Source organism: Maylandia zebra, linkage group LG20 (assembly GCF_041146795.1).
Source record: "Maylandia zebra isolate NMK-2024a linkage group LG20, Mzebra_GT3a, whole genome shotgun sequence".
In the NCBI taxonomy this organism is placed as follows: Eukaryota; Metazoa; Chordata; class Actinopteri; order Cichliformes; family Cichlidae; genus Maylandia; species Maylandia zebra.
The window spans coordinates 24,901,874-24,914,923 of record NC_135186.1 but is presented as its reverse complement, the minus strand read 5'-3'; the positions used below and the strand labels follow the sequence as shown (position 1 = coordinate 24,914,923).

General features: G+C 41.7%; 1 protein-coding gene across 1 annotated transcript in view; it reads left to right on the top strand.

The window, feature by feature from the left end:
• Window positions 1–13,050, top strand: part of LOC101487235 (serine/threonine-protein kinase WNK2) — a 42,598-nt gene that overhangs the window by 204 nt on the left and 29,344 nt on the right. The window contains exons 2-3 of the mRNA XM_004546146.3: window positions 6–669; window positions 1,048–1,835. Coding sequence (XP_004546203.1) covers window positions 1,188–1,835 — 648 coding nt within the window. The 5' untranslated portion in view covers window positions 6–669; window positions 1,048–1,187. The remainder of the gene's footprint in view (window positions 1–5; window positions 670–1,047; window positions 1,836–13,050) is intronic.

Here is a 13,050-nt window from a genome sequence, read left to right as displayed (position 1 = left end):
GACAGCACACAATATGATGAGTAGGCTTTCTGTGGCGTCCCAGAGTGCCGTATGATTGGATGGACCATTCCCCCCACCTCCATCCTCCTCCCTTCTATAGTCCTCACCAGGGGCGTGGAGCCAAGCGAACTGAATGGGAAACACATTTGGTGTACCTCACCGGTGCACTAACCAAATGGTGGAAGGCGATGACAAGCGCAAACAGCTGTTGGTTTAAGTTAACTACCGAGGGGACTACAGGAAAAATAAAAAAAACCCGAGTCTTAAAGCGACCCGTGTGTGCTATTTACTTACGCGGCAGCGAAGAAGAAGAAGAAGAAACAGTGGGGAGAGTCGCATCGGGAGCTGCAACCGAAGAGAGGGATGCGGGGACTTAAAAGGAGATAAATACAAGAAATTCGTCAGTTATTTCTTGTCAGCATGTGGTATGTGTTCAGTTAAGAAAGCCCGAATTTGTTTGCGGTCGCTGGGGCGGCTCCTGTGCTTGAAAATGGAGATAATATGCAGATAGGGCGTTTTTGAAGTCCACCTTTTGTCGTGGACAGTCGGCTAACGTTGGCGAGGATTTTTTTTGAGTGCTGCTACTGGACCTGGCAGGTTTGTCTCTGCTGTGTGTCACTAGCGTCAGTTATACTCGAGGGTGTTTTTTATGCCCCTTTTTTGAACAAGGTAAGTCGTGCCTTATTTTTTTAATGTCAGTATTTGAACGTAAGATAATATTGTGGGTATACTGGGGGGAATTTAGTGCTAGCTAGTTGCCAAACTTATGTCGCCGAAGCCAGCTTGCTAGTTTCTCGGTCACCTGGACGACGATGGCTTCTGGAAGCAATGCTTTAACTCCTGGGCTTGTCTTTTTGTCAACCCCCTCTTACTGACAGCAGCTAACTTCACCTCAGTGATTATTACCATGCTTAACGCCCATCGATAGCTTTAGCAATAATGTATAACTGGGGCATATCGTATTTCTTTTGCAGGTTCTTTTATTATTATTATTATTATTATTATTATTATTAGCGGATAAAATCTTGTCTATGTCATCCATCCCAGTGTTGTTAAGGGCCTCTCCCGGCAAACTGCGTCACCGAGTGGGCGCTGCAGGTATTCATCTGTCGATCTGCGTGTTGGAAAGTCTACCCGTGATGGCACGAATGACCTGGAAACCAAAGCGACTGAACTTTTAAGTCACCATGGAGCCGGAGTCTAAATCAGGCTCCGGGGACCATCAAGACCTGAGAAATTCGCCTGTAACCAAGTCTCAGTGTGAACCGGGCAAAAATGTGCGCGAGGCCATGGGTGATGGACCCGTCAGTCTTGTGGACTCTGTAGTGAGAGGTGGGAGTGACCCCAGCGCATATCCTTCCTCCAGTTATCAGAGGATTGTGCATCAGAGATTCATCAGGAGAAGTTTATGGTTTTCAGACACAGATGAGCAGGCCTTTGAAGCACCTGAATGTAATAACAGGAGTAAGATCCTAAACATTAACCTGCGAACAATTGTGGACAGGTCAAGGGGGACCAGCTGTGGGATACAGGAGGGATCCAGCACTGAAAGTCAAGGTGGGCTTAAAGACAGTGCAACAGAGAGCGCCAGCGCCGATGAGGACAAGGAGAAAGGTGGAGACGCGCTAAATGTTACATGCAGTGATGGTGGTAAAGCTGCTGTCAAGGCAGCCAGTGAGGAGAATGAGGAGGAGGCAGAGATGAAGGCAGTCTCCACGTCTCCAGGGGGAAGGTTCCTTAAATTTGACATAGAGCTGGGGAGAGGTTCCTTCAAGACAGTCTACAAAGGCCTGGATACTGAGACCTGGGTGGAGGTGGCCTGGTGTGAGCTGCAGGTAAGGCAGTAAAATTGTCTCATCTCATTAACAAAATTTCTGTGACACCAATTCGTTGTGTATGCAGCAGTTACAGACAAGGCACAATTATCTTTTTCATATCTGTGAAAAAAAGGCTTATTTGTCACATTTTTAATCCATGAGATGGATGCTGACCAGAGCTATCTAAAAGTGTCTTCACATTTTTCCCTCTACGATAAATATATGCGTGATTAATATTAGTGGAAGAATGCCTGACTCCCACAGGAAGCCCTCTATCTTTTCTCCTCTGTGTTCTCACTCATCATGATAGTGTAATGGAGATGTCTTCAGGGAGCTGTCAATCAGCCTCTAGTCTCATGAAGGAGTATGCTGAGTTGCAAATTGGTCACCACTAAATTTTAAATGGTTTACACTGGAAGACTGATTGACAAGCAGTAGCTGTAGACATGACATGGAGGAACATACCATCGCTGAAGTATGGCGATCGACAGTTTCGCAAATGCACAAGGGGAGTTCATTTTCTTGCGTTACATAGACACAAGGAAATCACAAGCTTAGACTGTGCAAAGGTATTAACTAATTATTTCCATCCTTCTGAGACTGCAACAAGGATTATTCTCTCTCCCTCTCCCAGGAGGCTTAAGGGGGACTATAGTTAGCATGACTGGCCCCCTCAAAGTACAAAAACATGTCCTGTGATTTGTTATTTTTTCTCCCTATTTAGATAATTTTGTAAAGGATTTATTTTACATTGTGTGTGCTCAGACAGCCTTCATTTTCCATGGCAGTTTGGCCAGCTGATTGCATGATGACACTCAGCTCAATCATTGAAGTGGACAGTGCAGGAGATGCCGGTTCGCTCTCTACCAGCAGTGTGTCTGCATGTTATTAGTGGTGCTACTCCCTGCATCGCACCCTCTGTGTAACAGGAGGTGAGCAGACAGGAAGCAGCTGAACCTGCCCCATAGCCTGCTGGGAGCCTTGTGGCAGTCAGTGGCCTCAGTGAATACTTTGCCTAGGGTACTGAAAACATGCTGCGTCAGTACTGTGCAAGATGAAAGAATGCAAACCACTTCATCCACTGGCAGGAATTAAACCTGTTTTGTCTGACTTTAGCATTACAGCGCAGTGACACATAGCATCACATAAAAGGACTTTAAAGATAGAATGCCATTGTTGAGCATGCAAAGACACACTGAGACTCGAAGGCCTCATTTGGATGATGATATCATGCACGCTGACAGCAGGAAGCAGCCCCGAGCTTTCCTCAACTGGACAACGCAAAGCTGTAGTTCAGTCCAGTGGATGGAGAATGTGGAAGAGGGATCTATGTACTCTTATTTTATTTTTCCCTAAAGACAGATTAAAACTCCCTCTAGTGGACAGTTGACAATGGATGTTAATCATGATTCAAGTGATCATGTAGTCATCTCATATATACTGTTGTAGCTTTGAGCTGAAGGTCTTCCATTAGGTACTGTTGGATAAACAAAATAACAGGCAGAACTCTTTCACGTGTTGTTAAACTGTCATAGCAGATGCAGTTTAGGTAATTATTATCCATTTATTTTCTTTATTGGCCATTTGAATCATTAAATGTCTTACAAAGGAGTTTCCTTGCCTCCTTAGTGATATCTGAAGAATTAATCTGCAGCCGTTTATTGATTAATGAGTCAGTTGAAGCTATTTATTGTGCATAATTACACATTCCCAAATGATTTTTACTCTGGATTTTTTGCTGTTGGTCACAGAATACAAAATATAAGACAATTAATTTCCTTCTCTGATGTTTTATAGATTGAGTGACTATAAAACAGAATTGGATTAATTGACATTTCAGATATCTTGTCCTGTCTAAATTCTAAGGTGTTTCATTTATTTTTTAAAGGGCCAAGCAAACATATTAAAAGTTACATTTGAGAAGCTTGAAGTTTTTGTGGAAAAGTTACTTGAACATTGTTTAATCTGTCATTCTGGATGTTTCAGTGTGTATTTACACTGCTATATTACACAATGTCTGAATTCAATTTTAAGTTTAGAGTTGCTGCATTGTGCAGTTAGACCAACAGCACACTTCTTAATTATGGGCATTTGTAATAATCTGCAGACTGTAGTACGGGAAATGAGATTCTTTACTCCTAAAGAAAGTAGAAGAAGGAGTAGCTTCAGTAGGCTTTATCAACATCCTCAATGTTATTGTCTGTCAAGCTGTAATCAGGATGAAATCACTGGAGAGATGAACTAAGAAGTGAGATCAATAGGATCGTAGTGTATATTGAGCCTAAAGGCAGACTTTTCAAGGTGGAGCTCTTTGAACCTGACTCGATCACCATAGTAATATATATACTGCACATCTCACAGGTGGTGCATGCAAGCTGTTTTCTTCTTTGTGCACAGCAGCCAGTGCCAAAACTGATGTTATGATTGCTCTTGTGCAGGGTTCTTTGGTCTTGTTTTGGCTTACTATACAGCTTGCTTTAAAAAAAAAAAAAAAAAAAAATATATATATATATATATATATATATATATATATATATATATATATATATATATATATATATATATATATATATATATATATATATAAATAAAACACCCAGCACGCCCCTGCGGGCGGTTTATCCTTCAAGCTCGGGTCCTCTACCAGAGGCCTGGGAGCTTGAGGGTCCTGCGCAGTATCTTAGCTGTTCCCAGGACTGCGCTCTTCTGGACAGAGATCTCCGATGTTGTTCCCGGGATCTGCTGGAGCCACTCGCCTATCTTGGGAGTCACCGCACCTAGTGCTCCGATTACCACGGGGACCACCGTTACCTTCACCCTCCACATCCTCTCGAGCTCTTCTCTGAGCCCTTGGTATTTCTCCAGCTTCTCGTGTTCCTTCTTCCATGCCTTCTTGTTCCAGTAGCCCACTTTTCGTCAGGGTGCCCTGGTTCCTCAACACCTGACGCGGACCTTGTTGATCCGGGCGACGTCCGAGCCGGCATGCCTTCATATTTATCTGTCTCGCTCATGTCTGCACATACAGGCTGGAAGCACAATTGTACAGGCAGATCAGTCTCTTCCAGCATCTCTATGATATACCATTAAGTGGGATTGCTGGTACTTTCAGGAAGCTGAGCTATTTTGCAGAAAACCTCAACAGTTGTTTTTTAAAATGTTTTGAATTTATTCTATTCTGATTCCAGCTGTGATTTCTTTTTTTTCTCTGAACAGCAACATGTGTCTGAAGACTGCAGTGAATCGTCTATATCAGCTGTAAAAGCGCATAAAATTGTTTCTCTTCTCGGTCTGTATTTGTTACTAAGCCTGTTTTATACTGCAGGTATTACAGCTAATAGAACACAGATAATAACATGTTTTATTCTGTTGGTATTTACAGAAAATCACAGAGTATATTCATTCTGTAAAATGAATCATTCAAAGTAGTCAAAGTAATTTCCAGGTATCTGTCACTGAAAGTGCAAATGTACTTCATGTGTTTCATGTTTAAATGTATGACGTTCTAATGAGCAGCTTTTATGTTAGAAGTTAACACCAGCAATGGGCATGCTCTGGATAAGATAAATATGATAGAAAAACTATGCCATTAATAAATTCTCTGCCATCATTCTTGTCTTGCACCCTGTGATAGACAGACAACTTGCCCAGGGTATACGTTATCTTTTGCCCCATGGGATAGAACCCCCTGCAACCCTGAATTACATAAGTGGGAAAAAAAATGAATGGATGGATGGATGGATTCCTCTCTTACCCTTTTTGTGGCACCAATCAATTTGTTCGTTTTGTGAGTGTCTTTTATGCGAGCACGTGGAAAACGTGGTTAAAGACAGTTTATAACCACCATTATATCCATTATCTTTCTAGCCTTTCTTGGTTTTTCCAAGCCATCCAATGCAAAGAGGGCTTAGCTGTGTTGAGCTTGCTTCATACTATTACCCTGAGATAGCATGGTAAAAATCGCTGCACAGACTCAGAGCTCTCCTGCCCACAATCACACAAGATCTTTTTGGTCATATTCAACAAAATAATAAAGTGCAGGTTTCAGCAAGTCTTAAGCTTGCATCTGAAGTAGGTCAGAGTAAACAACATGGGGGTAAAATCTTACGTGTGGCATGTGTATGATGCCAGCTTTGCCGTTCCAAGCAAACTGTTGTGGAAAACAGGAGATACCCCCATGGAAGACAGAGAAACATGAGATATCACTCTTGATTTTCCACTGTATTCTCGCCTTCCCGTGGTCACATGGCTTTCTTCCCTAGAAATTTTAATCTGGTCTCGTGTTTGTTTTTGCTCTCTTCCTCCCTCGTCTCTCTCCCTTAGCCCTGCCCCTTCCTGTTCATGCCCATCTCCCCCACATCTCTGTTTCTGTGCCAGGCTGCTGGCATATCACAGATGGCCCTGGCTCATGCAAGGATGTTAATGTGAGAGAAGGATGCCTGTTTTCAGTCCTTTCATTGTTGAGAAGAAACACATCCTGTGATTCTTTTTACTTTGTCTTAATCATTATTGCTCTCTGGAATTTTTCTAAACTTTGGAAACTTTTTCTTTCCACCACTTGTGGCTCAGTGTATTGATTTTTATCTTAGTGTTGAATGCTGTGTGCACACTTGCAGACAGTTTACTTCTGACCTTTTGCAGACTTCTCAGGTATTTGGCAGTGAGCTATTTTGTAGATTAAATCTCTTTTTTCAGCTTGTGACTGCAGAGTTGGCAATGATGCCATGGCAGTGTTATCAGGCCGCCTGTCTTTGCTGAAGATTGGGGATTTCTTGAACCAAACAAACCCAGCAGCTTACTCACTAGATCTGTTTCTTCACTCCAAATGCTGGATTTCACTGTAATCATAGATTTAGATTGCACTCTCATCTGACAAGATGATACCACGCTTTCTCTCTGGATTAACATGTGTAATAACACATCTTCTCCTTGTCTGCACAGATGAAAAAAAGGTAAACAAAGTTGGAGATGCCCAAATGGGTCATTGTTTACAGCCCATCTGGCATTGAGAGGCCCTGGGCAGCATGGAGAGCCATTCACTGTGGCAGTGCCTTATCCGTTCCCCCATCTTTCATCACATCTGAATTCCCACGTCACCAAGTCAACTGAAAAGCAATGGCAAAGACAGATATGCCTACTGGTGTGACGTGTGGTATAGTTGCATGCTGCAGGTGTGATAGTTGTCTCTTGTACAGTCTTTTTGTTGTTGGTGTTGTTTTCATTTAAGTCATTTCCATTCATTTGAGAGCATCTGAATGTGTTTGCTGTATGGCTGAATCAGTGTGCTGGTCACTCTATGGTTCAAGTTGCAACATAATTGGATCTAGTAACCATCACTTATCATTATGAACATAGCCTAGGCCTGAAGTGTATGTACTCTACTGATGAAACGGCTTTAGAAAGAATTGTAAATCCACAGCATGTCTTAACTGGTAAAATGATGCTTACCCAAAAACTCTCACCTTGTATGTTGGTTTATTCATGGTCTTTGTCCCACATCGTCTGAAAGGAAAAGCTGCAAAGGAATAAATAATTTTTTATCTTAATGTTTAGGAGGGATAATGGGGAGCACATACATACACAGACATACACAATGTTTTGAATGTTTTCAGTTAGATTAAAAAAATTGGGAAAACTTCTTTACTGTGATTTAAGCAAACATTTGGTTAAAGAGACAGTTGCAGTATTTTTAATATTTTTACTATAAAATGCTACATTATACACAGGTGGATAAAATTAAGAAAACCAGAATCATATCAGTTATAATTCCTGTGAGATGTGATATTTTGTCGATTTAAAGCCTTAGGTTTGCGGTATTGTTCAGCACATTGCAGTTCAATATTGTGGTCCATACCTCTTTTTTTTTATTGATCTTATAAAATATCCCACACTGAAACATGCACTGATGTTATAACTGTTCGAAGCAGACTCAAATTTGTTTATCAGGGAGCTGCAGAGCAATTTTCAACTGATTAATTAGTTAATTGACCAGTAATGGAAGCTACACATTAGGGTTTGCCTAAAACGGTCTATCAGTTACAGGGGTGGCTATCAGACCTCTTGTATGCAGCCTTGTTTTGACTTAAATGCCACATTGGCTAGACTTTTATTAAAGCTGACACACGTTGCTATGCTGCAGTCTTCACAGTTTTTATCTTGTGGTCTATATATATTGTATCTGACTTGCTGTGCTAGTACCTCCGCTGTAGTATTGCCTTAACATTTCGTACAGGGATTCTCTAAGCAGCTTTCAGAGCAGCACCTTACGTTAGGACATTTAGCTAAATGGCCTTTGACCGCTCTCTTTCCTCCCCCCCAACAATAGAAAGTGTCACAACAGCTCATTAGGACTAGTAATCCCTTTTGGAATTCAAGAAGGTTATTTGTATGAACAAACCTGGAGCACCTCTGTATCCTGTTAAGGCCTCCTGCTTAGGCTTTGTGGTATGAAGACAAGGGTTACTTCACTCTAGTTGGCCTCTGCGTTACTAAGCTGTTTATGTAATGACTAAAAAACAAATGGGCTCACTGTAGCACTTCCATCTTAAGTTACTATTACTGTAAACTGCTATTAACATTTATGCTGGGAGCTTATTTCATTTATAAATCTTTAAATGTGCTGATAAACTGAATATGTGATTGTTGTCTTTGCTATAAGAAGTTTCTAATTCTTTGATTAAACAATGTAGGAATCCTTCTTCCTGGTATTTTACTTGTTTAGTCTGGCTCAGGGTATTATGCCGAATAAAGGCTGTCTAAGTGGCTCTGTGGCTCCAAACACTGCAGCAGATTCTAAAATTGTCAAACCAGGGAGTTTAGCCAGGCCACCCAGTTCAAATCAGGGCAGCTCTACTCGACAAATCATTGCTCTTGTCCTTATCTCAGTGCCAACCCTCATCATCAGTGGTCTGTACGATGCAGGACATGTGGAAGCCTGTCCACCCTCCGCACTCTCACTTTCTGGCTTGCACCGGTCCACACTGGCTACAGTAGGCTTTAGTCATTTACATGGACACTGAACACATTTGTGAATTTGTCTGAAGTTCAGAGCAGATGGGTAAAATTTGCCACCCGGTGTATCATAGCACTGCAGCTATTTGTAGCCACTCTGTCAGCTCCTCCATGGTTTTTACAATGGGTCTGAGTGACCGTGTTACCGTTAAGTATCAGTGTTTGGGGTCAGTGTATTGAAAGTGTCACCACCAGCTGTCGTACCTTGGGTTGGATTGGCTGGACACACAGGCTAATGCTGCTAAAAATGTTACCAGTTAAAGCAGATTAGAAATGAATGAAATAACATCTACTTGGCTTAAATCTAATAATAAATAATGTAATTATATCTATCTGTATATATACACGATTACATATGGAATATTTTTTTTATTTATATATATATATATATATATATATATATATATGTATATATATATATATATATATATATATATATATATATATATATATATATATATATATATATATATATATTGCAGACATAGAGGACAGTTACAAGTACCTGGGGATCCCGCAGGCAAATGGGAACCATGAAGAGGCCGCTAGAAAGGCTGCAACCACCAAGTACCTGCAGAGGGTCAGGCAAGTCCTGAGGAGTCAGCTGAATGGTAAGAACAAGATCCGGGCCATCAACACGTACGCCCTGCCCGTGATCAGGTACCCTGCTGGGGTAATAGGCTGGCCAAAGGAGGAGATAGAAGCCACTGACATAAAGACAAGAAAGCTCCTGACCATGCATGGAGGGTTTCACCCCAAGTCCAGCACCCTGAGGCTGTACGCTAAGCGGAAGGAAGGGGGCCGGGGACTGGTGAGTGTCAGCACCACAGTCCAGGATGAGACAAGGAACATCCAAGAATACATTGGGAAGATGGCCCCAACTGACCGAGTGCTCAGTGAATACCTCAGGCAGCAGAAACCCAAGAAAGAGGAGGGAGACGAGGAACCATCATGGAAGGACAGGCCCCTGCACGGTATGTACCACCGGCAGATAGAGGAGGTGGCTGATATCCAGAAATCCTACCAGTGGCTGGACAAAGCTGGACTGAAAGACAGCACAGAGGCACTAATCATGGCAGCACAAGAACAAGCTCTGAGCACAAGATCCATAGAGGCTGGGGTCTATCACACCAGGCAAGACCCCAGGTGCAGGCTGTGTAAAGATGCCCCAGAGACAATCCAGCACATAACAGCAGGGTGCAAGATGCTAGCAGGCAAGGCATACATGGAACGCCATAACCAAGTGGCCGGCATAGTGTACAGGAACATCTGTGCCGAGTATAACCTAGAAGTCCCGAGGTCAAAATGGGAGATGCCCCCAAGGGTGGTGGAGAATGACCGAGCTAAGATCCTGTGGGACTTCCAGATACAGACGGACAAAATGGTGGTGGCTAACCAACCGGACATAGTGGTGGTAGACAAACAGAAGAAGGCGGCCGTAGTGATCGATGTAGCGGTTCCGAATGACAGCAATATCAGGAAGAAGGAACACGAGAAGCTGGAGAAATACCAAGGGCTCAGAGAAGAGCTCGAGAGGATGTGGAGGGTGAAGGTAACGGTGGTCCCCGTGGTAATCGGAGCACTAGGTGCGGTGACTCCCAAGCTAGGCGAGTGGCTCCAGCAGATCCCGGGAATAACATCGGAGATCTCTGTCCAGAAGAGCGCAGTCCTGGGAACAGCTAAGATACTGCGCAGGACCCTCAAGCTCCCAGGCCTCTGGTAGAGGACCCGAGCTTGAAGGATAAACCGCCCGCAGGGGCGTGCTGGGTGTTTTTATATATATATATATATATATATATATATATATATATATATATATATATATATATCACATCTGATTTCGTGCAACTGGAGAGGGGCACATTAACCACTTGTGAATTTTGAAAGTTCTGTATATAAAATTTTATATTAAGCCAGGTATTTAAAATTTACTGCAAACTTCTATGTCCATTGCTTTAAAAAAAATATAGACTTTTGCAACCGGATGATTCTTTTTGTTAAACCGTCTGTTTCTAGTGATCTCAACTTTGTTAAATTGTAAAATAGGCATCACTTTCAAGACTGTCGTAATGAAGAATATACCCCAATATTTATGTGTATTTGATTTCTTAGACATTGGTAATGTTGAAAATCATTCAACTATTTTCATACACAACTGTTGGTCTCTTGAGTAGATAAGTGAGTATTAGTAAAATGTTTTTCTTTGTGTCCAAAAAAACCACTTCCTTTTCAGCCTACGCGTTTTCACAGAAAAAAGCTTTATAGGAGGTTTCTATGCTTTAATCTGCTTTGGCTAACTGCTGGTCACAATCAGCTAGTCACACTCATACACATAAACATCCAAGCAACAATCACAAGTGCTCTTAATATGATCAGCACCCAATTCATTTATTTCATTTAGTATCTTATGTTCTGTTTTTCTTCTGTTCTCAGTGTGTCTGTGATGCTTTTATTTTGCATAGTTTCTGCTTGTCTCTCCCCTTCTGTTTTCTTAGCTCACACTTTTGATGCCCAAACAGCAAAGTAATCATTTGGGCATAGTCTGATTGTTGTTTTCTGCCACAGTATCGGAGTGGCTTCTCATCTTGAATGTTGTTCTGCCTCTTTGACTCCTCCCTCCCAAGGCTAGGTGAAGCATACATTTGTCTCTTTCAGAATGCTTTTCAGATATTTCACCAGCCTTTTCTTATTCAAAACATTATACTGGGCCACCCTGAATGCCGGGTATGCCATTTTACTCTGCCTGGGTTTACCATGGTTGTATGGCAGGTGTATAACAATGAATACAGGGATAATGGTAGCTGGCACAGCTGCCGGTCAAAGCCTCCTGCAGTCATGACTGATGGGACACAATTCAGCTGCGGGCAGTCTGCTGGCTCATGGCTCACCCTGCACCAGCTTTTGTTACAGCATTGGAAGCACTGCAGTAGTCATCTGTTATTAAGGATGGGTGGAAAGGGTTTCCAAGTAAATTATCATACCGCCTCAGCCTGGCAACCAGGGTTTGTTTCCCTTGAGTCCAAACATTTTTTGTTACCTAATATACAAATGTCTGCATGAACTGAATAAGATGTGGCAGTAAGGAGGTAGTTCTGTAGCTATGGTTAAAGGAATATGACCTGTATTGATTGTTAATGCGTCACATTATCATTGTGAGCGAGACTGAACCTGAGCTTTTCAATGCGGCATTTAAATTCTATACTAAGGCCTATTTGCTGTGGGATTTCTGCATATTGGGGTATGCATGCTAGTCAAGTTTTACTGGATTTTACAAATAACTTATATTCATGTAAAATATTTCTTTATCTTAATTTATTGACAAAAACATGTGACAGTAAATATGAGTTCTGCTGTCCTTTTTTATATTACAATTTGTTGACAAGTTGTTTGAATACAAATCCCAATAACACTGTGGCTATGGAGTCCCAGTGTTGCTAATCTGCTCCTTGTTAACGAAGGATCAAGATGAGGCCAAGTTAATTAGGTAAAGCAGAAATAGTAATTAGGAACGCTAAGTTGTAGTGGCAAAGAAACAGCCAGACAATTTGTAATTTGGCTGGCATAATCAGGACTAATGCATAAACCTGTTTCTCTCCTAATACATTTATCCTCTAGGATGCGGATCTCACTGGTTCAGTAAGTTCAGATATTTGTATATTAGGTAAGAACTTGTAGACTTTGTCTCATTGGGGGAAACTGTGACAAACTAAAATAGACGAATTGGTGTCTATAAAAAATTACAGTCATAAGATTTCTTCAGACAGAACGGAGCTGTGTGTGAACTACATTTGTCAGCAGCCACTCATTAGCCACTCAGTCCATGTGCCACTTCACAACCTTAGCATTGTTCTATGCTTTCAGATGGATTGTGAATTGAATCTTTTATCAGAGATGGGGGATTAATTTTTCATGTAGTGAGATCTGGGATCATGTAAAATGGTACAATTGGAGTCATACCTGATGCTAGTACATACTGTAATTTTGGGTAGCATTCGTTGCATCGGTGTAATTTAAATCCAGACGAAGGGAATGTTCATGTCATGATCCACAAAAAAATGTAAGTATGTCTGATTATGTCAGTAGCCTTCAGGGAGAAGGCTAAAGCCCTTTATATACAATCAGTAAGCTCCTTTCATTAGGAAGTGTAACTCTTACAGCTTTGTTATAATTATCCTTAAATCCTCAGGTAAAGTAGCTGGACTGATGGCAATCCCTTCACAATAGG